This window comes from Pristiophorus japonicus, chromosome 2 (genome assembly GCF_044704955.1).
Source record: "Pristiophorus japonicus isolate sPriJap1 chromosome 2, sPriJap1.hap1, whole genome shotgun sequence".
Classification (NCBI taxonomy): domain Eukaryota; kingdom Metazoa; phylum Chordata; class Chondrichthyes; family Pristiophoridae; genus Pristiophorus; species Pristiophorus japonicus.
In genome coordinates this window covers 305688103-305709686 of record NC_091978.1, presented here as the reverse complement: position 1 = coordinate 305709686, position 21584 = coordinate 305688103, and the positions used below count along the sequence as shown (strand labels likewise).

The window sequence follows — 21584 nt, the reverse complement described above, 5'->3', positions numbered from 1 at the left end:
AGGGACCTGCTCGATGGCGGAGGAGCGGGCTGGATGGCGCCTAAATTCAGCAGACGTCCGCCGCGCGGCCAAAGCCATCGCTAAAAACAGCTTTAGGCCCTGACTCTGTTAGGTGCATCGAGGAGGCTCAAGCACATGGGGAGATCCCGTCCGAACTGACCCCCGTCCGGACGGAATTCCTCATCGACGCCAAACCCCGGAACCTCCCTCGGGTGCCGGCGCCTCACAACTTGAGCCGTCTCGGGGAAATCCCCTCCGTGCTTTTCAGTTCCGCGCGGAGGGGTTTCCTGTACGGGCTGCTCCTGCACACTCTCAACTTTGCCATCCTCGCCTGCCATCCGGACACGCCATGGCGTACCATCTTGCCGTCCGGAGGAGGCGGGGGTCCCCGATGGAGGGCACTCTATGCGGGAGTCCTCCCACTATTCATCGGGGACTTGGCCTGGAGGGTGGTGCACGGAGCAGTGCCGTGCAACAAATTTTTAAGCCGGTTCACAGACTCCCAGGCCGCCTGCAATTTCTGCGGTCTGGAGGAGTCCGTGTTCCATGTTTTTATTGAGTGCATGAGGTTGCTACCCCTGTTTTATTATTTAAAGGGGCTGCTCCTGAAATTCTGGCTGCACTTCAGTCCCACTCTCCTGATCTTTGGGCAACCTGTGCGGGGGGGAGCGCGTAGGTCCGAGGGCCTCCTCGTAGGACTGCTCCTGGGCACGGCCAAGGGGGCCATCAGCCGGTCCAGGCAGCGGGCGGTCGAGGGAGTTGTTCAACCTGACTGCCTGCCTCTCTTCCGCTCTTACATCCGGTCCAGGGTGTCCTTGGAGATGGAGCACGCAGTGTCCATCGGTACGCTCGCGGCCTTCCGCGAGAGGTGGGCACCGGAGGGACTGGAGTGCATCATCACGCCCGGCAACCAAATTTCACGTTTTAAAGTTTAACTTGTTTTAATTGCCGCTGCTTTTAGTGTCCCTCTCCCCTTTTATAGGGGGCACTGGGGGGGGGGGGGGGGGGAAGTGATTTTAGTGCCCAAAAAAAAACCAAAAAAAGAAAAACAAAAAAAAAAAACCACAAAAAAGGAAAAAAAGGGCCTTGTAAATGTCTGGTGTGTCATCCAGGTCGGGTGGCACGGATTAATGTTTTATGTTTTCAGATAAACTCCAAAAAGAGTTTCATGCACAAAGACCAATCGTGGAGCTTTGGAGGCGTGTCCTGCTCAGTTGGCTGAGTGAGCAGTGAGGAGAGCATCTCCTGTTGTAGCTCCTGGCTGGGCCTGTGAATCAGCCCAGGAAGAGAAGGAAGGAAGGGGCTTCACCACCAACATTCACCCAGAGGGAGAGGAGGAAAGCAGAAAACTTTAACAACTTTACCATTTCTACAAAGAGTTGGAGAGAGGGGGAAAGACCAACAACAACATCCAGTGTGGAAGGAGGGAGACTCTACCATTCTACAGGTGGGTGTATTGGTGCAGTTCCTAAAAGACTTTGTTGTATTGGTGGGGGGAGGAAAGAAGACCAATCGGGGGCTGGAACATCGCGGGGGGTGTGTGTGTGTGGAAGTGTGTGTGGGGGTCTTGCTTACAACTAGGCCCCACACACCACTAAAGCACCCCTCCCCCATTGCCTAGTCTGGGATAGCTGGAGCTACCAGGCTGATAACTATTGATTACCCTGGTTAACATCGTTGGGAGTGTGTGCCTGTGTGGCTCCAGCTGCCCCAGGTGAAGACATCTTCTCCCCCCACCCGAAGACCACCCCAAAGACTGTGTTTTGTTTGCCATCTGGGGAGTGCACCCACCCATTGCTGTGAGGGGAGACCTGCCCTCGCAGCTTCCCACTTTCCCGCCCCAACAACTCTATCTCTCTCTCTCTCTGTCTCTCCCCTCTCTCTCTGAGAGCCCTTCCTCCTAATTTTTTTTAATAAAAAACAATTAAAACAACTGAGCAGAGGGAGCAAGGCCCCTCCCCAATTGCCAACTAGGGGAGAGGTGTGCCTCTTTCAGAGCTTCTCTGCTCATACATTGAAACGAGGCCAATTAAGACCATTAAGGCCTGTGACTTTGGGGTGGGTGTAGCCCTTAAAGGGACCCCGTGATAGCGACCCCATCCACGCCGGTGGCAGGGCCAGCAAGGACATATGCGCAGGCGGCGTCCACATCTACGGCACCTCCTGCGCCACCTGCTGCCCTGCCACCTTTCAGACTCATTACAAAGAAAAACGGGGTCAAGAGCTACACTCACCCCACAATGAGCATTGAGGAGTGCGTGCGGGCGATGGCTGGGGTAGTCGGCCCCTCGGCCATTGTTGCAGCCTCCAAGATGTCTGGGAAGGCCGTGTTCTTCCTGGGGTCGGAGCGGGCGGTGTCCCTGGCCCTCGAAAATGGGCTCACGGTGCGCGGAACGTTCCTGCCGGTGGACCCTCTCGAGGCCACCGCGCAGAGGTTCATCATTTCGAACGTCCCGCCCTTTGTTCCCGCTGAGCTCCTCCTCCCTCACCTACACCAACTGGGGGAGGTAAGGTCGGGAATCAACCCCATATCGCTCGGCCTCAGGGAGAACAGCCTGCGCCATGTGTTCTCCTTCCGCCGCCAGCTCTTTGTCCGGCAGGCGCGGGAGGAGACGACGGAGGGCTATTTTAATGTGGTGCACGAGGGGACTGACTACCGCGTCTTCTGGACGTCGGATGGCGTGCGGTGCCATGCCTGCAGGGAGGTGGGGCACGTTCGCAAGAACTGCCCCGCCTCCAAGGCCGCCAAACGACCGAAGGCGGCCAAGGCTGGCGCCGCCGCCACCCCTCCCACTAGTAGCATCCGCGTGCCGGGAGCTGTGGGTGCGCGGGCATCGTCAGGGGCCTTTGTTTTCACGGCCTCCGGCGGGGGGGAGGGAGAGCGTCCGATTGGAAGGAAGGCGCGGAAGAAGGCGAAACATCTGGAGGCGGGTCCCCTCGGTGCGCCAGACAATCTGTTTATTGTGCTCAGCCCAACCCCGTCACCGGCGAGCGCGGGGTGCCCTGAGCCCGTGCCCGAGCCCTCGATCAATACCGCAGAGGGGTTCGGGCGTGGGCATGATAAGGAAAAGGGGGGAGTGGAGCGGGAGGCCTCGGCAGACATGGGGGTCTCCCTGCCTCCGCTCCCCCCCAGGAACAAAAGGAGGCACCGCTCCAATGAGGCGGAGGGGGAACAACATCCCTCCGCGGAGGAGTCGGTGCCTGCCGCATGTCCCGCGTCCCCCACCAGCGCCCCCTAGCTGTGCTGTAGGTGAGAGGAGTCTGTCCCCGGGGAGGGTGAAACAGTCGAGGCAGCCCAGCCGCTGCCTCCCGGGGATGGCGTGAAAGATCTGCCTGTCGTGGGGGGCATGGGGCCAGCAGAGGAATGCATTGCTGCCGGGCCGAGCGTCCCGGGGACTGAGGCGGGCGGGGCCGAAAAGGCCGAACCTGAGCCCGCCCAGCCAATAACCGACTTCCCCCGGGACTTGCTCGACTCGGCAGAAACGGAAATTTTGAATTTTAATGAATCTGTACACGCTGGGCCGGGGGGTGGCGGCGGGGAGGGGGAAGAACAACAACCCTCGCCCCCTACTTTGGAGCTCGGGTGCTTGGTGGACCTGGAACATTACTTTGACCAGGTCTCTCCGTGTTCCCCGGTTCCTGGGGCAGAGGAGGAACCCCTTCCGCTGTCGCTTCTTGACCCAGCACCAATTTTAAAAGAGCCCAGTGGGGACTCCTCTGCCGACGATCCTGGGGGTGGGATCGGGGCAGAGCCAGGGCCAGATGGAGCGGCCGGGCCATTTGCCGTACCTCGTGCGGCCGACGGGCCGGCTGCTAGCGGCGACCTCCCGGAGGGGGACGGGGACTCGGTGGAGGACGCGGGTGAAGATCTCGAGTCCATCGCCAGTGAGGCGGTGGATCTGCTCGCGTCCGCCGCTGAGACCCTCCTCATTCCTGCAAAGGAACTCCGGGACTTTTTGGTCCAGTGCCGGGGTCGCCGCGACCAAGTCCGTCTGGCCCTGGAAAGATGCTCTGAGCCGGTGTTGCTCGTCGCTTCCGTCCGCGCCGCCGCTAAAACCATGGCCGCGGGTGGGCCCTTATCAAAGGTGCAAGGCCTTGAGCTGCGCCGGCTCAAAAGGTTCCTCGCTGAGCTGCTGAAGGAGTGGAGGTCAACAAACTACTCCACTCCACCCCCCACAATAGGTTAGGCAGAGGTTGCACTATGCTCTTGTCATGAAGATAACCATAGCCAGCCTCAACATCAACGGCGGCAGAGAGGCACGCCATAGATTTAACAATTTTTCGCTCCTGGGGGAGGGGAAATATGCAGCGTGCTTCCTGCAAGAAACCCACACCGTTCCAGGAGATGAAACCACGTGGCTCCTGGAATGGCAAGGAGAGGTCCGCATTAGCCACCTCACCACCACTTCTAGTGGGGTGGCCATCTTGCTGGCCCCGCATTTTCAGCCGGAGATCTTGGGGGTCGAGTAGCCCGTGCCAGGACGCTTGCTGCACATAACAGTTCACCTGGGGGACATGCCGCTCCATCTCGTTAACGTGTACGCCCCTCAGCCCGGCCCGCAGCAAACGCGCTTCTTCGAAGAGGTGTCCGCTCTTCTTGGCTCCGTTGACGTCGGCGACTGCATTGTCCTCGGGGGAGATTTTAACTGCACCCTCAAGGCGAGGGACCGCTCCGGTGCCCCGCAGAGCATGACGGCGATGGAGAAGTTGAGGGACCTGGTCGGGTCCTTCGACTTGGTGGACGTCTGGCGAAATCTCCATCCCGACTCCAGCGCCTTTACTTGGGTGAGGCCTGGAGTAGGATGGTCCAGAGTCGACCGCTTTTACATGTCTCGGGCATACGTTTCCTGCGTCCCGGCGGCCTCCATGCGGCCGGTGCCGTGTTCAGACCACCACCTGGTGTGGGCGGAGGTCGCTTCGCTCCGCGCGAGGACGGGGTCCGCGTACTGGCATTTTAACAACCAGCTGCTGGAGGACGTGCGGTTCCAGGACTCGTTCCGTCGTTTCTGGGCCGATTGGAGAAGGAAGCAGGGGGGCTTCCCCTCCTTGAGGCTATGGTGGGATGTGGGCAAGGCTCACGTCCGCGTCTTCTGTCAAGAGTACGCGAGGGGGTCGACCAAGAGGCGGGCGGCCAGGGTCGGGCGCCTAGAAAAAGAGGTGCTCGACTTAGAGTCCCGTCTCGGTCAAGTCGTTGGTGACCCGGCCCTGCGGACGGTGTACGAAGCGAAGAAGGCCGCGCTGAAGGAGCTGCAGCTCGTCGGGTCCCGAGGCGCGTTCGTGAGGTCGCGGATCCGGTTCCTGCGGGATCTGGACCGCGGCTCCCCCTTCTTCTACTCGCTGGAAAAAAGACAGAGTGTCCGTAAGCAGCTCTTGACGCTGCTGGCCGACGACGGCTCTCTCGTCTCGGATCCGGAGGGCGTCAACAACAGGGCCCGTTAATATTACAGGGCCCTGTTGTCTCCGGAGCCGTCCAGCGAGGAAGCGCGTAGAGTTTTGTGGGAGGACCTGCCGAAGGTCAGCATAGAGGGTGCCGAAAATCTGGAAGCTCCGCTAAGCCTGGAGGAGCTGACCGGTGCCCTCGACCGGCTCTCGAGGGGAAAATCCCCATGGCTGGACGGGCTGACCGTGGACTTCCACAGGGCGTTCTGGGACGTCCTGGGGGGCGACTACGCGCGGGTCCTGGGGGAAAGTCTGGCGACCGGGGAGATGCCCCTCTCTTGGCGCAGGGCAGTCATCGTCCTGCTGCCTAAGAAGGGTGATCTCCGCCTCCTTAAGAACTGGCGCCCGGTCTCCCTCCTCAGCACGGACTACAAGATCTTCGCCAGGGCGATGTCTGCTCGCCTTGGCACCGTGCTGGACCACATGATCCACCCCGACCAGTCCTACACGGTCCCGGGCCGGACAATCCACGACAACATCCATCTGGTCCGGGACCTCATCCATTATTCCCAGGAGGCTGGTCTGTCGGTCGCCTTCCTATCTCTCGACCAAGAGAAGGCGTTCGACAGGGTGGATCATGACTATCTGCTCGGAACTCTGCACGGTTTCGGGTTCGGGACGCATTTCGTTGCCCGGATCCGACTTTTGACGGCGCCCCTTCGCTTTGGGAGAGGGGTGCGCCAGGGATGCCCCATGTCCGGCCAGTTATACGCCGTCTGCTTGGAGCCTTTCCTGCGCCTCCTGCGGACGAGATTGACGGGACTGGCTCTGCAAGGGCCGGGCGTGGAGGTCGTCCTATCGGCTTACGCCGACGACGTGCTCCTCGCGGTAGAGGATACTGCTGACCTGCGGAGGATGCGTGAGTGCCAGGAGATTTACTCAGCCGCATCCTCCGCCAGAATCAACTGGGAAAAATGTTCCGGACTCCTGGTGGGTCAGTGGCGGGTGGACTCCCTGCCGGAGGAGCTCAGGCCTTTTGCCTGGAGCATGACCCATCTCCTCTATCTGGGAGTCTACCTTAGCCCCGACGAGGAAGCCTGGCCGGCGAACTGGCAGGAGCTGGAGGCCAAGGTCGCCACTCGCCTAGGGCGCTGAACAGGACTGCTCCGAGTGCTGTCCTACAGGGGTCGAGCGCTAGTCATAAACCAGCTGGTGGCCGCAATGTTGTGGTACCGGCTGGTCACTTTGACCCCTCCCCCTGCGTTTGTCGCCAAGATACAGAAGAAGCTGGTGGACTTCTTCTGGAACAACAGGAAGCACTGGGTCTCTGCCACGGTCTTGAGTCTCCCGCTTGAGGAGGGCGGTCAGTCGTTGGTGTGCGTCAGCACCCAGCTCACGACTTTCCGTCTTCAGACCCTGCAGAGATACCTTTACGTCGAGCCCCCTCCTAGGTGGTGTGCTCTGGCAACGTATTTCTTCCGCCAGCAGCGCAACCTCAATTACGACACGCAGCTCCTGTTTGTGAACTTGGGGGGTGTCAGGACCGACCTCCAGGAGCTGCCTGTCTTTTACAAGGAACTCATCAGGGTCTGGAACAAAGTCTCCACCAAGCGCAGCTCTCCGCCGGCTGGAGTGGCGGCTGTCCTGCAGGAGCTGCTGCTCGGGAATCCGTACCTCCACGACCGAGGTTTTATGTGGCGGTCGGAAGAGAGGGCTGTGGCTGGTGAGGTGACCAGGGTCAGGGACCTGCTCGATGGTGGAGGAGCGGGCTGGATGGCGCCAGGCATGCTGGCGCGGCGCCTAAATTCAGCCAACGTCCGCCGCGCGGCCGAAGCCATCGAGTCGCTAAAAACAGCTTTGGGCCCTGACTCTGTTAGGTGCATCGAGGAGGCTCAAGCACGTGGGGAGATCCCGTTCGAACTGACCCCCGTCCGGACGGAATTCCTCATCGGCGCCAAACCCCGGAACCTCCCTTGGGGGCCGGCGCCTCACAACTTGAGCCGCCTCGGGGAAATCCCCTCCGTGCCTTTCAGTTCCGCGCGGAGGGGTTTCCTGTACGGGCTGCTCCTGCACACTCTCAACTTTGCCATCCTCGCCGGCCATCCGGACACGCCATGGCGTACCATCTTGCCGTCCGGAGGAGGTGGGGGTCCCCGATGGAGGGCACTCTATGCGGGAGTCCTCCCACTATTCATCGGGGACTTGGCCTGGAGGGTGGTGCACGGAGCAGTGCCGTGCAACAAATTTTTAAGCCGGTTCACGGACTCCCAGGCCGCCTGCAATTTCTGCGGTCTGGAGGAGTCTGTGTTCCATGTTTTTATTGAGTGCACGAGGTTGCAACCCCTGTTTTATTATTTAAAGGGGCTGCTCATGAAATTCTGGCTGCACTTCAGTCCCACTCACTTGATCTTTGGGCACCCTGTGCGGAGGGGAGCGGGTAGGTCCGAGGGCCTCCTCGTAGGACTGCTCCTGGGCACGGCCAAGGGTGCCATCAGCCGGTCCAGGCAGCGGGCGGTCGAGGGGGTCGTTCAACCTGACTGCCTGCCTCTCTTCCGCTCTTACATCCGGTCCTTGGAGATGGAGCACGCAGTGTCCACCGGTACGTTCGCGGCCTTCCGCGAGAGGTGGGCACCGGAGGGACTGGAGTGCATCATCATGCCCGGCAACCAAATTTTAATTTGATTTTACGTTTTAAAGTTTAATTTGTTTTAATTGCCGGTGCTTTTAGTGTCCACCTCCCCTTTTATAGGGGGCACTGGAAAAAAAAAATGTGATGTTAGTACCCAAAAAAAAAAAAAGAAAAACACAAAAAAGGACCAAAAAAAGAAAAAAAAGGTTCTTGTAAATGTCTGATGTGTCATCCAGGTCGGGGGGCACGGATTAATGCTTATGTTTTTCAGGTAAACTCCAAAAGAGTTTCATGCACAAGGACCGACTGCCAGGTCCCTCTGCACCGCAGCATGTTGTAATTTCTCCCCATTCAAATAATATTTCCTTTTTCTGTTTTTTTTCCCAAGGTGGATGACCTCACACTTTCCGACATTGTATTCCATCTGCCAAACCTTAACCCATTCGCTTAACCTATCTAAATCTCTTTGCAGCCTCTCTGTGTCCTCTACACAACCCGCTTTCTCACTAATCTTTGTGTCATCTGCAAATTTTGTTACACTGCACTCTGCCCCCTCTTCCAGGTCATCTATGTATATTGTAAACAGTTGTGGTCCCAGCACCAATCCCTGTGGCACACCACTAACCACCGATTTCTAACCCGAAAAGGACTCATTTATCCCGACTCTCTGCTTTCTGTTAGCCAGCCAATTCTCTATCCATGCTAATACATTTCCACTGACCCCGCGTACCTTTATCTTCTGCAGTAACCTTTTGTGTGGCAGCTTATCGAATGCCTTTTGAAAATCTAAATACACCACATCCATCGGTACACCTCTATCCACCGTGCTCATTATATCCTTAAAGAATTCCAGTAAATTAGTTAAACATGATTTCCCCTTCATGAATCCATGCTGCGTCTGCTTGATTGCACTATTCCTATCTAGATGTCCCACTATTTCTTCCTTAATGATAGTTTCAAGCATTTTCCCCACTACAGATGTTAAACTAACTGGCCTATAGTTACCTGCCTTTTGTCTGCCCCCTTTTTTAAACAGAGGCATTACATTAGCTGTTATCCAATCCACTGGTACCTCCCCAGAGTCCAGAGAATTTTGGTAGATTATAACAAATGCATCTGCTATAACTACCGCCATCTCTTTTAATACCCTGAGATGCATTTCATCAGGACCAGGGGACTTGTCTACCTTGAGTCCCATTAGCCTGTCCAGCACTATCCCCCTAGTGATAGTGATTGTCTACAGGTCCTCCCTTCCCACATTCCTGTGACCAGCAATTTCTGGCATGGTTTCTGTGTCTTCCACTGTGAAGACCGAAGCAAAATAATTGTTTAAGGTCTCAGCCATTTCCACATTTCCCATTATTAAATCCCCCATCTCATCTTCTAAGGGACCAACATTTACTTTAGTCACTCTTTTCCGTTTTATATATCTGTAAAAGCTTTTACTATCCGTTTTTATGTTTTGCGCAAGTTTACCTTCGTAATCTATCTTTCCTTTCTTTATTGCTTTCTTAGTCATTCTTTGCTGTTGTTTAAAATTTTCCCAATCTTCTAATTTCCCACTAACCTTGGCCACCTTATACGCATTGGTTTTTAATTTGATACTCTCCTTTATTTCCTTGGTTATCCACGGCTGGTTATCCCTTCTCTTACCGCCCTTCTTTTTCACTGGAATATATTTTTGTTGAGCACTATGAATCCTCAGTGGCCCTTTTTGTTTTTTGCCTTGGGTTTCTCTGCCCTCCACTTTTACTCATCTCCTTTCTGTCTTTTGCTTTTGTCTCCTTTTTGTTTCCCTCTGTCTCCCTGCATTGGTTCCCATCCCCCTGCCATATTAGTTTAACTCCTCCCCAACAGCACTAGCAAACACTCCCTCTAGGACATTGGTTCCGGTCCTGCCTAGGTGCAGACCGTCCGGTTTGTACTGGTCCCAGCTCCCCCAGAACCGGTTCCAATGCCCCAGGAATTTGAATCCCTCCCTGCTGCACCACTGCTCAAGCCACGTATTCATCTGAGCTATCCTGCGATTCCTACTCTGACTAGCACGTGGCACTGGTAGCAATCCTGAGATTACTACTTTTGAGGTCCTACGTTTTAATTTAGCTCCTCGCTCCTTAAATTCATCTCATCGGACCTCATCCCTTTTTTTACCTATCGTGAAGACAAACGTTGGTCCCTTGCAGTTGGATTCAGGTGAATTTATAATGGGGAACAAGAAATAGCAGACCAATTGAACCAATACTTCGGTTCTGTCTTCGCGAAGGAAGACACAGATAACCTTCCGAATGTATTAGGGGACAGTGGGTCTCGTGAGAAGGATATCCTTATTAGGCGGGAAATTGTGTTATGGAAATTGATGGGATTGAAGGCCGATAAATCCCCAGGCCTGATAGTCTGCATCTCAGAATACTTAAGGAAGTGGCCCGAGAAATAGTGGATGCATTGGTGATCATTTTGCAATAGTCTGTCGACTCTGGATCAGTTCTTATGGACTGGAGGGTAGCTAATGTAACACCACTTTTTTAAAAAGGAGGGAGAGAGAAAACGGGTAATTAGCCTGACATCAGTCGTGGGGAAAATGTTGGAATCAATTATTAAGGATGAAATAGCAGTGCATTTGGAAAGCAGTGACAGGATCGGACGAAGTCAGCATGGATTTATGAAAGGGAAATCATGCTTGATGAATCTTCTCGAATTTTGTGAGGATGTAACTAGCAGAGTGGACAAGGGAGAACCTTGGATGTGGTGTATTTGGACTTTCAAAGGGCTTTTGACAAGGTCCCGCACAAGGGATTGGTGTGCAAAATCAAAGCGCATGGTATTGGGGGTAATGTACTGACGTGGATAGAGAACTGATTGGCAGACAGAAGCAGAGAGTCGGGATAAACGGGTCCTTTTCAGAATGGCAGGCAGTGACTAGTGGAGTGCCGCAGGGCTCAGTGCTGGGACCCCAGCTCTTTACAATGTACATCAATGATTTAGATGAAGGAATTGAGTGCAATATCTCCAAGTTTGCGGATGACACTAAACTGGGTGGCAGTGTGAGTTGTGAGGAGGACGCTAAGAGGCTGCAGGGTGACTTGGACAGGTGAGGTGAGTGGGCAAATGCATGGCAGATGCAGTATAATGTGGATAAATGTGAGGTTATCCATTTTGGGGACAAATACACGAAGGCAGAATATTAACTGAATGGCGGCAGATTAGGAAAAGGGGAGGTGCAAGGAGATCTGGGTGTCATGGTTCATCAGTCACTGAAAGTTGGCATGCAGGTACAGCAGGCAGTAAAGAAGACAAATGGTATGTTGGCCTTCATAGTTAGGGGATTTGAATATAGGAGCAGGGAGGTCTTACTGCAGTTGTACAGAGCCTTAGTGAGGCCTCACCTGAAATATTGTGTTCAGTTTTGGTCTCCTAATCTGAGGAAGGACGTTCTTGCTATTGAGGGAGTGCAGCAAAGGTTCACCAGACTGATTCCAGGGATGGCTGGACTGTCATATGAGGAGAGACTGGATCAACTTGGCCTTTATTCACTGGAGTTTAGAAGGATGAGAGGGGATCTCATAGAAACGTATAAGATTCTGACGGGACTGGACAGGTTAGATGCGGGAAGAATGTTCCCGATGTTGGGGAAGTCTAGAACCAGGGGATATAGTCTTAGGATAAGGGGTAGGCCATTTAGGACTGAGATGATGAGAAACTTCTTCACTCAGAGCGTTGTTAACCTGTGGAATTCCCTACCGCAGAGAATTGTTGATGCCAGTTCGTTGGATGTATTCAAGAGGGAGTTAGATATGGTCCTTATGGTTAAAGCGATCAAGGGGTATGGAGAGAAAGCAGGAAAGGGATACTGAAGTGAATGATCAGCCATGATCTTATTGAATGGCGGTGCAGGCTCGAAGGGCCAATCCTCCGGCACCATGCCCAAATCTAAAGCGGACTGAAAAATGATGGTCAAGGCATCTGCTATTTCCCCTTTTACTTTGCTCAACAGCCTGGAATGCATTTCGTCTGGGTCTGGCGACTTAGCTACTTTCAAAGCTGCTAAACCCCTTAATACTTCCTCTCTCAGTATATTTATTTCATCCAGAATATCACACTCTTCCTCGATAGCAGTTTCTGCATTGCCCCTTTCCTTTGTGAAAACAGATGCAAAGTATATGTTAAGAACTTTACCAATATCTTCCGCCTCCACACAAAGATTACCCTCATGGTCTCTAATAGGCCCTACCCTTTCTTTAGTTACCCTCTTACTCTCAATATATTTATAGAACATCTTTGGGTTTTCCTTAATTTTGCTAGCCAATAATTTTTCATGCTCTCTCTTAGCATTCCTAATATCCTTTTTAATTTTGCCTCTTAACTTTCTATATCCCTCCAAAGATTCTATAGTATTTAGCCATTGGTATATGACATAAGCTTCCCTTTTTTTCTTTATCCTCCCCTGTAAGTCCCTAGACATCCAGGGGAGATCTAGCAGAAGTTTTCAAAATCATGACAGGTTTTGATAAATACGTTTTGATAAGTAAAGAGAAACTGTTTCAATGGCAGGAGGGTCAGCAATCAGAGGACACAGATTTAGGTTCATTGGCAAAGGAACCACAGGCGAGATGGGAAGAATTTATTTTTACACTGTGCGTTATGATCTGGAATGCACTGCCTGAAAGTGTGCTGGAAGCAGATTCAATAATAACTTTCAAAAGAGAATACTTGAAAGAGAAATTGTTGCAGGACTTTGGGGAAAGGACTGGGGAATGGGGCTGATGGAGCAAACAGGCACGGTGGGCTGAATGGCCTTCCGTGCTGTATTATTCTATGATTCTGTAGTTTACATAGGTGGAATAATTTATGTTACAATGCAATTCCCAGGCGAAATTAGAGCTCCTCGCTCGTTAGAGTATGTTTGTTGTTAAGAATTTTCAGTTGACGTCTTATCTGAATTTCTTCTGTAAAGTGAGTGACGTCCTGCCAAGTGCTGCCGCCAGCGTTGTATTACAGTGCACAGCTCACAGCTCGCCAAAGCCCTCAACGTGTAGACCACGAGCAGAGCACAGAAAGTGCAACATTTCACGGCGCCAAGCAAACTGCAGACTCTCAGCATCGTTGTTTTCGGTAAACGGTTCAGGTCAGTTTAGTTACAAAAATACATGACGTCTTGCTCAACCCATTTTCAGTTTTTTTAATTTCTGCTATTTTCATCCTTTTATCATAGTTTCAGGTTCATTTCGGTCTCACCTTCATTTTTTGTTTCATTTTGAGCTCCCCTAATGTGTTAGACGTTGAACTTTTGTAGTTCGGTATATTCACGTTGTGCTTCAGATCTTCAAACTATCATCTTGTTATTAACTCTGTACTGATGTTACTTCCACAAGTCGCAATATTTGTTACTTCCTTGTGCTATGATTTGTCTTAATTTGATAAAACATTTCATGCCCTCATACAATTATCAGTAATTTTTTCTTGCTGCATGCACTAATTTACTCTGACAAATCGCTGACATATGGCTGTCGAGACCTGCTGTTCACAGAAATATATGTTATCAATTTGCACCATTGTTACTACATAGCTCCGATTCGAGAACGCGCGAATATTTTCATCCCTCTGCGACTTAATCTTGTTAATGAATCCTATTCACTTCGTGTGGATAACTATCCGGTAACTTCTAAAACTACATAATTTCAATCTGCATCTTTGTAGTGCAAACATATCAATGCTATAGAATTGAAGGCAGACAGAAATGCCGATTAGATGATCCATATAGGCCTCCTCCTGAGGTTTCCCACCAGCACACAAGTCAGTCTTCAGCTAATTCGATTCACTCCACGTGATATCAAGAAACGGCTGAGCGCACTGGATACAGCAAAGGCTAAGGGCCCCGACAACATCCCAGTTGTCCTGCTGAAGAATACTGTGTTAAAGACTCTGATTCCCTTTCTCCCCCTATCCTCGTTTGTTTCTCCCCTTGTGAAGAACTAGCCACGCCTCTAGCCAAGCTATTCCAGTACAGCTCATCATCATCATAGGCAGTCCCTGTGAAGACTTGCTTCCAAGCTAAAAGTGAGTTCTCAGGGGACTGTACAATCCAATGTGAGAATTACAGTCTCTCTAACAGGTGGGGCAGACAGTGGTTGAAGGAAAGGATGGATGGGGAGTCTGGTTTGCCGCATGCTGACGTTGGTGCGTCTATCCTCCCCGTGGATTTGCAGGATCTTGCGGAGGCAGCGCAGGTGGTACTTCTCCAGCACTTTGAGGTGTCTACTGTATATAGTCCACGTCTCTGAGCCATATACAGCTACAACACTGGCATCTATCTGACAATTTGGAAAACTGCCCAGGTATGTCCCTGTCCAGAAAAAGCAGGACAAATCCAATCCGGCCAATTACTGCCCGAGCTATCTATTCTCAATCATCAGCAAAGTGATAGTAGGTGTGGTCAACAGTGCCCAATAACCTGCTCCCCGATGCTCTGTTTGGGTTCCGCCTCCCACTGCCCAACTTCCTCCCCCGTAGGTTCCTGATCTTCTCACCCAAGTTCCTGACATTCCCCGCGTCCCGCACCACCACCGTCGTCCCAAGTCCATGACCTTCCTCCCCGCCACCCCCCCGTTAGATGGGGCATTGTGCATGGATCACGGATTAACAGGTTTATTGGGTATGAAGTGAATAGCGCCAGCTTTCTGAGAAATTAACCAGGTCTAGGGTGAGGAGAGGGAGAACGTAGTTTGGATGTAAAAGGGATAGCGTTGGAATAACGTGATCTGTCTTACCACCTGGATCACATTCCCACTCTCATCCTCCCACCCACCCTCTTTAGACTTGGATCATGTTCTTCCCCCATCCCCACTGTGCTCTCCGTACTCTTTACCCCCACCCCCGGGTTCCTGACCCCCACTCCCCAAGTTCTTGACCCCCACCCCCCGAGCTCCTGATCCCCACTCCCCGGGTTCCTGACCCCCACCCCCCGGGTTCCTGACCCCCACTCCCCGGGTTCCTGACCCCCACTCCCCGTGTTCCTGACGCCCCCCCCCCCGGGTTCCTGACCCCCACTCCCCGGGTTCCTGACCCCCACTCCCCGTGTTCCTGACCCCCCCCCCGAGTTCCTGACCCCCACCCCCCAAGCTCCTGACCCCCATCCCATGGGTTCCTGACCCCCACTCCCCAAGTTCTTGACCCCCACCCCCCGAGCTCCTGACCCCCACTCCCCGGGAAGCTGACCCCCACCCCCCGGGTTCCTGACCCCCACTCCCCGGGTTCCTGACCCCCACTCCCCGTGTTCCTGACCCCCCCCGAGTTCCTGACCCCCCACCCACCAAGCTCCTGACCCCCATCGTCTGGGTTCCTGACCCCCCACCCCCCCAAACTCCTGACCCCCATCCCCTGGGTTCCTGACCCCCACTCCCCGTGTTCCTGATCCCCCCCCCAAGTTCCTGACCCCCCACCCCCCAAGCTCCTGACCCCCATCCCCTGGGTTCCTGACCCCCACCCCCCGGGTTCCTGACCCCCACTCCCCGGGTTCCTGACCCCCACTCCCCATGTTCCTGACCCCCCCCCCGAGTTCCTGACCCCCCACCCTCCAAGCTCCTGACCCCCATCCCCTGGGTTCCTGACCCCCCACCCCCCAAGCTCCTGACCCCCATCCCCTGGGTTCCTGACCCCCCACCCCCCCAGGTTCCTGACCCCCACCCATCTCCCCCCCCGAGTTCCTGACTCTCCCCCCCCCCGAGTTCCTGACCCCCACCCCCCCAAGTTCCTGACCCCCACCCACCCCCCCCCCAAAGTTCCTGACCCTCACACTCCAGGTTCCTGACCCTCACTCCCTGAGTTCCTGAACCCCTCTCCCCGAGTTCCTGACCCTCTCCCCCCGAGTTCCTGGCCTCCTCTCCCTGTCGCTCCTCCCTCTCTCTCCCCCTCCTCTATCCCCTCCAATCCTCAATCTTTCCCCTCCAATCCTCCCCAACACCTTTGTCTCTCCCAGATTCCCTCTCTCTCTCCACAATCCCAAACCCTCTCCCCCTCTGATTCCCTCTCTTCCCCCCCCTTCCCCCGCTCTCTCTTCCGATACTCTCTCTCCCCATCAGATACTCTTTTCTCCCCTCTGATTCCCTCTCTCCCCTTCCCTCCTCTCTCTCCCTTCTGTTCCTCTCTCTTTCTTCATCTGATTCCCTCTTCCCCTCTCCTCAGTCTCCCCTTCAATCCTCTCCCCCTCTGATTCCCGCTCCGCCTCAAGATCCTCTCTCCCCCTTTAATTCCCTCTCCCCCTTCCCTCCTCTCCCACTCCCCTCCAATCCTCTCTCTCCCCCTCTGATTTCCTGTCTCCCCTTCCCTCCTCTCTCTTTTCCCTCCAATCCTATCCTTCTGATTCTCTCTCCCCCTCTCCTCTCTCTCTCCCCTCTGACCCACTCTCTCCACCCTTGATTCCCTCTCTCCCCATTCCCTGATCACTCTCTCCCCTCCGATCTTCTCCCCCTCTCCCCTCTCTCTCCCCTCCAATCCTCTTTCTCCTCTGATTCCCCCTCTCCTCTCTCTCCCCCTCTGATCCTCTATTTTCCCCCTCTGATTCCCTCTCTCTCCCTTCCCTCCTTTCTCTCACTGATCCTCTCTCTCTCCCCCTCTGATTCCACCTCTCCCCTTTCTCCCCTCCAATCCTCTCTCTGCCCCCTCTGATTCGCCGTCCCCTCCGATCCTCTCTCTCCCTCTCGGATTCCCCCTCTTCCCCTTCCCGCACATCTTTCCCCCCTCTGATTTCCTCTCCCCCTCTCCTCTTTCTATCGCCTCTGATTCATAAAAACATAGAAAATAGGTGCAGGAGTAGGCCACTCGGCCCTTCGAGCCTGCACCACCATTCAGTAAGATCATAGCTGATCATTCACTTCAGTACCCCTTTCCTGCTTTCTCTCCATACACCTTGATCCCTGTAGCCGTAAGGCCCATATCTAACTCCCTGTTGAATATATCTAACGAACTGGCATCAACAACTCACTGCGGTCGAGAATTCCACAAGTTCACAACTCTCTGAGTGAAGAAGTTTCTCCTCATCTCGGTCCTAAATGGCTTACCCCTTATCCTTGATTCTGGACTTCCCCAACATCGGGAACATTCTTCCTGCATCTAACCTGTCCAGTCCTGTCAGAATTTTACATGTTTCTATGAGATCCCCTCTCATTCTTCGAAACTCCAGTGAATACAGGCCCAGTCGATCCAGTCTCTCCTCATATGTCAGTCCTGCCATTCCGGGAATCACTCTGGTGAACCTTCGCTGCACTCCCTCAATAAGAACATCCTTCCTCAGATTACGAGACCAAAACTGAACACAATATTCCAAGTGAGGCCTCACCAAGGCCCTGTACAACTGCATTAAGACCTCCCTGTTCCTGTACATAAATCCCCTAGCTATGAAGGCCAACATACCATTTGCCTTCTTCACCGCCTGCTGTACCTGCACGCCAACTTTCACTGACTGATGTACCATGACACTCACGTCTCGTTGCACCTCCCATTTTCCTAATCTGCCGCCATTCAGATAATATTCTTCCTTCATGTTTTTGCCACCAAAGTGGATAACCTCACACTTATCCACATTATACTGCATCTGCCATGCATTTGCCCACTCATCTAACCTGTCCACGTTACCCTGCAGCCTCTTAGCATCCTCCTCACAGCTCACACCGCCACCCAGCTTAGTGTCATCTTCAAACTTGGAGATATTACACTCAATTCCTTCATCTAAGTCATTGATGTATATTGTAAATATCTGTGGCGCTCCACTAGTCACTGCCTGCCATTCTGAAAAGGATCCGTTTATCCAGATTCTCTGCTTCCTGTCTGCCAACCAGTTCTCTATCCACGTCAACACTTTACCCCCAATACCATGTGCTTTAATTTTGCACAACAATCTCTTGTGTGGGACCTTGTCAAAAGCTTTTTGAAAGTCCAAATATACCACATCCACTGGTTCTCCCTTGTCCACTCTACTAGTTACATCCTCAAAAAATTCTATAAGATTTGTCAAGCATGATTTCCCTTTCATAGATCCATGCTGACTTGGACCGATCCTGTCACTGCTTTCCAAATGCGCTGCTGTTTCAATCTGATTCCCTCTCTCCCCTCCAATCCTCTCCCCCTCTTATTCCCCCTTGCCTCTTTCTCTCCCCTCCAATCCTATCTCTCTCTCCCCCTCCGATCTCTCTTTTCCCCCTCTAATTTCCTCTCTTCCCCTTCCCTCATTTCTCGCCCCCTCTGATTCCCTCTCCCTCCCCCACTCCAATCCCCTCACTCTCCCTCTGAAGGCCGCAAAATATTTGTGTAGATAATATTCTAGGAAAAGTCCTGGAGGCTCCATTAGTAACAGCCCGAGTCGCAGGCTCACACTCAGACTCCAGGTTCGGCTTCCTCATGACCAAAAAGGCGTGCATGCGCAGAGGTGTCAAAACGCCGTACAAATAGTCACTCCGATATGAAAATATAAAGCTGGGGGTGATTCAAGATGGGACAAATCCCAGCCATTCAAAATTGTGATCTTCGTATTTAGATTTTATTTTATTTAGATGTCTTTGATTCCAAATACCTGCACTGCCACCGACATCTTTCTGATCAATTAGTGTTCTCACCGTCTCCTTCCCAGAGTTGCTTATTGCAGCTTGATCCCACTGCATGGGTCAAAGAAGATCAAACAATTGTTGAAGGGGATTTACATTCTCTCAAGACTACAGGGCTTTAGTCGCCAAATATATAACCTTTTGAACAATAATGTTACATAGGTATGAGCTAGGTATTGATACGTTTATTTGGTTTATTTTTTAGAAGAAAATTCAAGAGTGAACATCTAAAATGTCTTTATTGTAAAAATGGGCCCTTTAGAATCAGAAAGTGGGATCAACATAACAGAGGAAAGAGAGCAGGAAGCAGAAATGGATCTAAAGGATGGGCAAGAAGACATCATCCCACCATTTAACAAGCTGTATCCTGCGGACTTCTCCATTAATGACAGCACTAAATTACTTGGGATGCAGATAACTCTCATCCTAGCCTACTGTTCCATCATCGTCCTAGGGGTTGTGGGTAATTCACTGGTAATATATGTAGTTATCAGGTATAAAAGTATGGGAACAGTGACCAACTTCTTTATTGCAAACCTCGCAGTGGCTGATTTAATGGTGAGCACGTTGTGTTTGCCTTTTACACTGGTGTACACCCTACTGGGTGTATGGAAGTTCGGGCCAGTCTTGTGTCACCTGCTTCCATATGCCCAAGCTCTCAGCGTCCACGTGTCGACAATAACTCTCATTGTCATCGCTCTGGACAGACATCGATGTATCGTCAATCACCTAGAAAGCAAAATCTCCAAGAAAATATGTTTTATCATCATAAGCATCACCTGGTTCGCTAGCGCAGTTTTGGCTTGCCCTCAAGCTATCTTCAGAGAATATTTAGCGATACAAATTGACGATCTGAAAATGCAAGCATGTTCAGAAAAGTGGCCTAATGGGAACGACAGTGACGGGACGCTTTACAGCGTCTCCATGTTACTTTTGCAGTACGTGTTGCCCCTGGTGGTTATATCTTATGCTTACATTAGGATCTGGACCAAACTGAAAAACCATGTCAGTCCGGGGGGAGGGAACGATCGTCATTGTCGGAGAAGAAAAACAACCAAAATGCTGGTGATGGTGGTTGTGGTCTTCGCCGTAAGTTGGTTGCCGTTCCATGTATTTCAACTTGCAATTGATATTGACAAGAAAGTTTTGGATCTAAAAGAGTACAAATTACTCTACACCATATTTCATGTTATAGCCATGTGCTCCACCTTTATCAATCCACTGGTCTATGGGTGGATGAATAAAAACTACCGCAACTCATTCATCACGGTGTTCAAATGCGAGCAGAGACTTGAGACTATTCATCCGGAAGGTACAGCAAAATTTAAAACCAAAGAGCATACAGAGTTGAAGGAAAATACAGAGGCAGAAATCTGTCTATCGTCCCCCAATACCCAGTTTACTGAATCCAACCAGCCAAACACCGTTTAAGTATTCCTTAAATATTTCATGGCACAGTATGTATCCACTTTCATCGTCTAGCATCTGACGAGCACTAATCTCCAATCTCTCTTCAGATCGCTGTGCAGGAAAACCTAGGCCATTAACACGGGGCACTGATAGTCGACAGTAAATTCCAATACCAGCTTCTAGTGAACATATATGATGGGCAATGACGATATGACAATGAATGCTGAGGTTATTGATAAACGTTGATTAATTAGTCTGTGGTGAAAATAAAATGTACTCAAAATCTGTACAAAACATCAATTGGACAAAATCTGTCCACTACCATTCTCAGAAGTGGTTGGTTTGACTTATTATACATCTCAGATTTCAGAGCACATTACAGGTGAACACTTGCTGCAATATTTCCAATTTCCGTACTTAACTAATGTGAGGTGACCTGTCTAAACCTCTTACAAAATTAAACAAGACCAGTTTGAATATGCTACTGTTATTATATAATTGTGTATCAGTTGCAGTACATACTGGTGACTATTTTCAATTTTGCTTTTATATGAAAACCTAAAGGCACCCATCAGTGATCTGAAAATGTATGCCACATAAATAAAAGTGCCCAATGTGCTTGATTGTGCATATATGAAGGATCAATTATTATACCTTAACACATTAACTGTGATTAATTTCATGTCACAAAGGTGCTTATTTAAAATGAAATATTATTTGATAATATGCCATGTAAATGATATATACATTTAAAGGAGAAGTTTAAATATCTTAGATGTGGAGCATTAACACCATTGTTGAAAATGTGTGAAGTATCACACGTACTTTTGAGTTCTTATTTTTGATGTCTAGCTGTTTATTACCATCCACATCCCAAAACCAGCATTTATATTTAATATATTTGTATATTCCAAGTTTGATATGTTGGGCTAAAAATTGCAGTTGGAAGCGTGCCTCTGGAGTACACCTCCGATCTGCAAAAGGAATACGCACCTACCTGCTGGGGGTCCTCCTCCAAAAATTTGCGGTCAGACGCTGCGAAACGGAGGGCAGCATAATGACCCACGGATCCTAGGGTCGCAGCCTGTGTGGAAGCATACCTGGATCACGTGGGCCTGGTCCTCCATACACAAAACAGAATTAGATTTTAATCATTTCCAAAGGGAATCCCATAATCAGATTTAATGGAATTCCAAAATCAGATTTAATTACAATTTACAGGATTGGAATTTAATTCCTAATTAGCTTCATTCCACCAACTTCACTAAAAATTAAATGCTTTGATAATTTTCAACATCATTATATTTGCAGAAATATTGAAAGCTAATTTCATACAGTGTATGTGTATGATTTCTGAGATGAAAATGTTTCAAACATGCCTGAGGTATGCCCTTATGCTGATGCAAACATGCCCTGCACCTATTTGCATCAACCGTAATATTTCCATATGCAATTGCTGGCCAGTCGGTGGGCAAATAGCCTAACTCTGCACCAGCAATTGCTCTTATGTGGACTGTGCAGATGGCCTGTCAACCGCAAGTGCATGCGGAAATCCCGAACTCATGGTGAATTTC

At 51.4% G+C, this 21584-nt stretch overlaps 1 protein-coding gene across 2 annotated transcripts; it reads left to right on the top strand.

Moving 5' to 3' along the window:
- The first annotated feature begins 1166 nt into the window (after positions 1 to 1166).
- LOC139234172 (neuropeptide Y receptor type 2-like) lies at positions 1167 to 20700 on the top strand. 2 transcript variants are annotated; one of them, XM_070865219.1, is made up of 3 exons: positions 1167 to 1447; positions 12960 to 13130; positions 18863 to 20700. In XM_070865219.1, the coding sequence occupies exon 3, from the start codon at positions 18913 to 18915 to the stop codon at positions 20029 to 20031; it is 1119 nt and encodes a 372-aa protein (XP_070721320.1). In that variant the 5' UTR covers positions 1167 to 1447; positions 12960 to 13130; positions 18863 to 18912; the 3' UTR covers positions 20032 to 20700. The 2 variants fall into 2 exon arrangements, with proteins under 2 accessions (XP_070721320.1, XP_070721310.1); XM_070865209.1 differs by having other exon boundaries at positions 18806 to 20700.
- Positions 20701 to 21584: the final 884 nt, after the last annotated feature.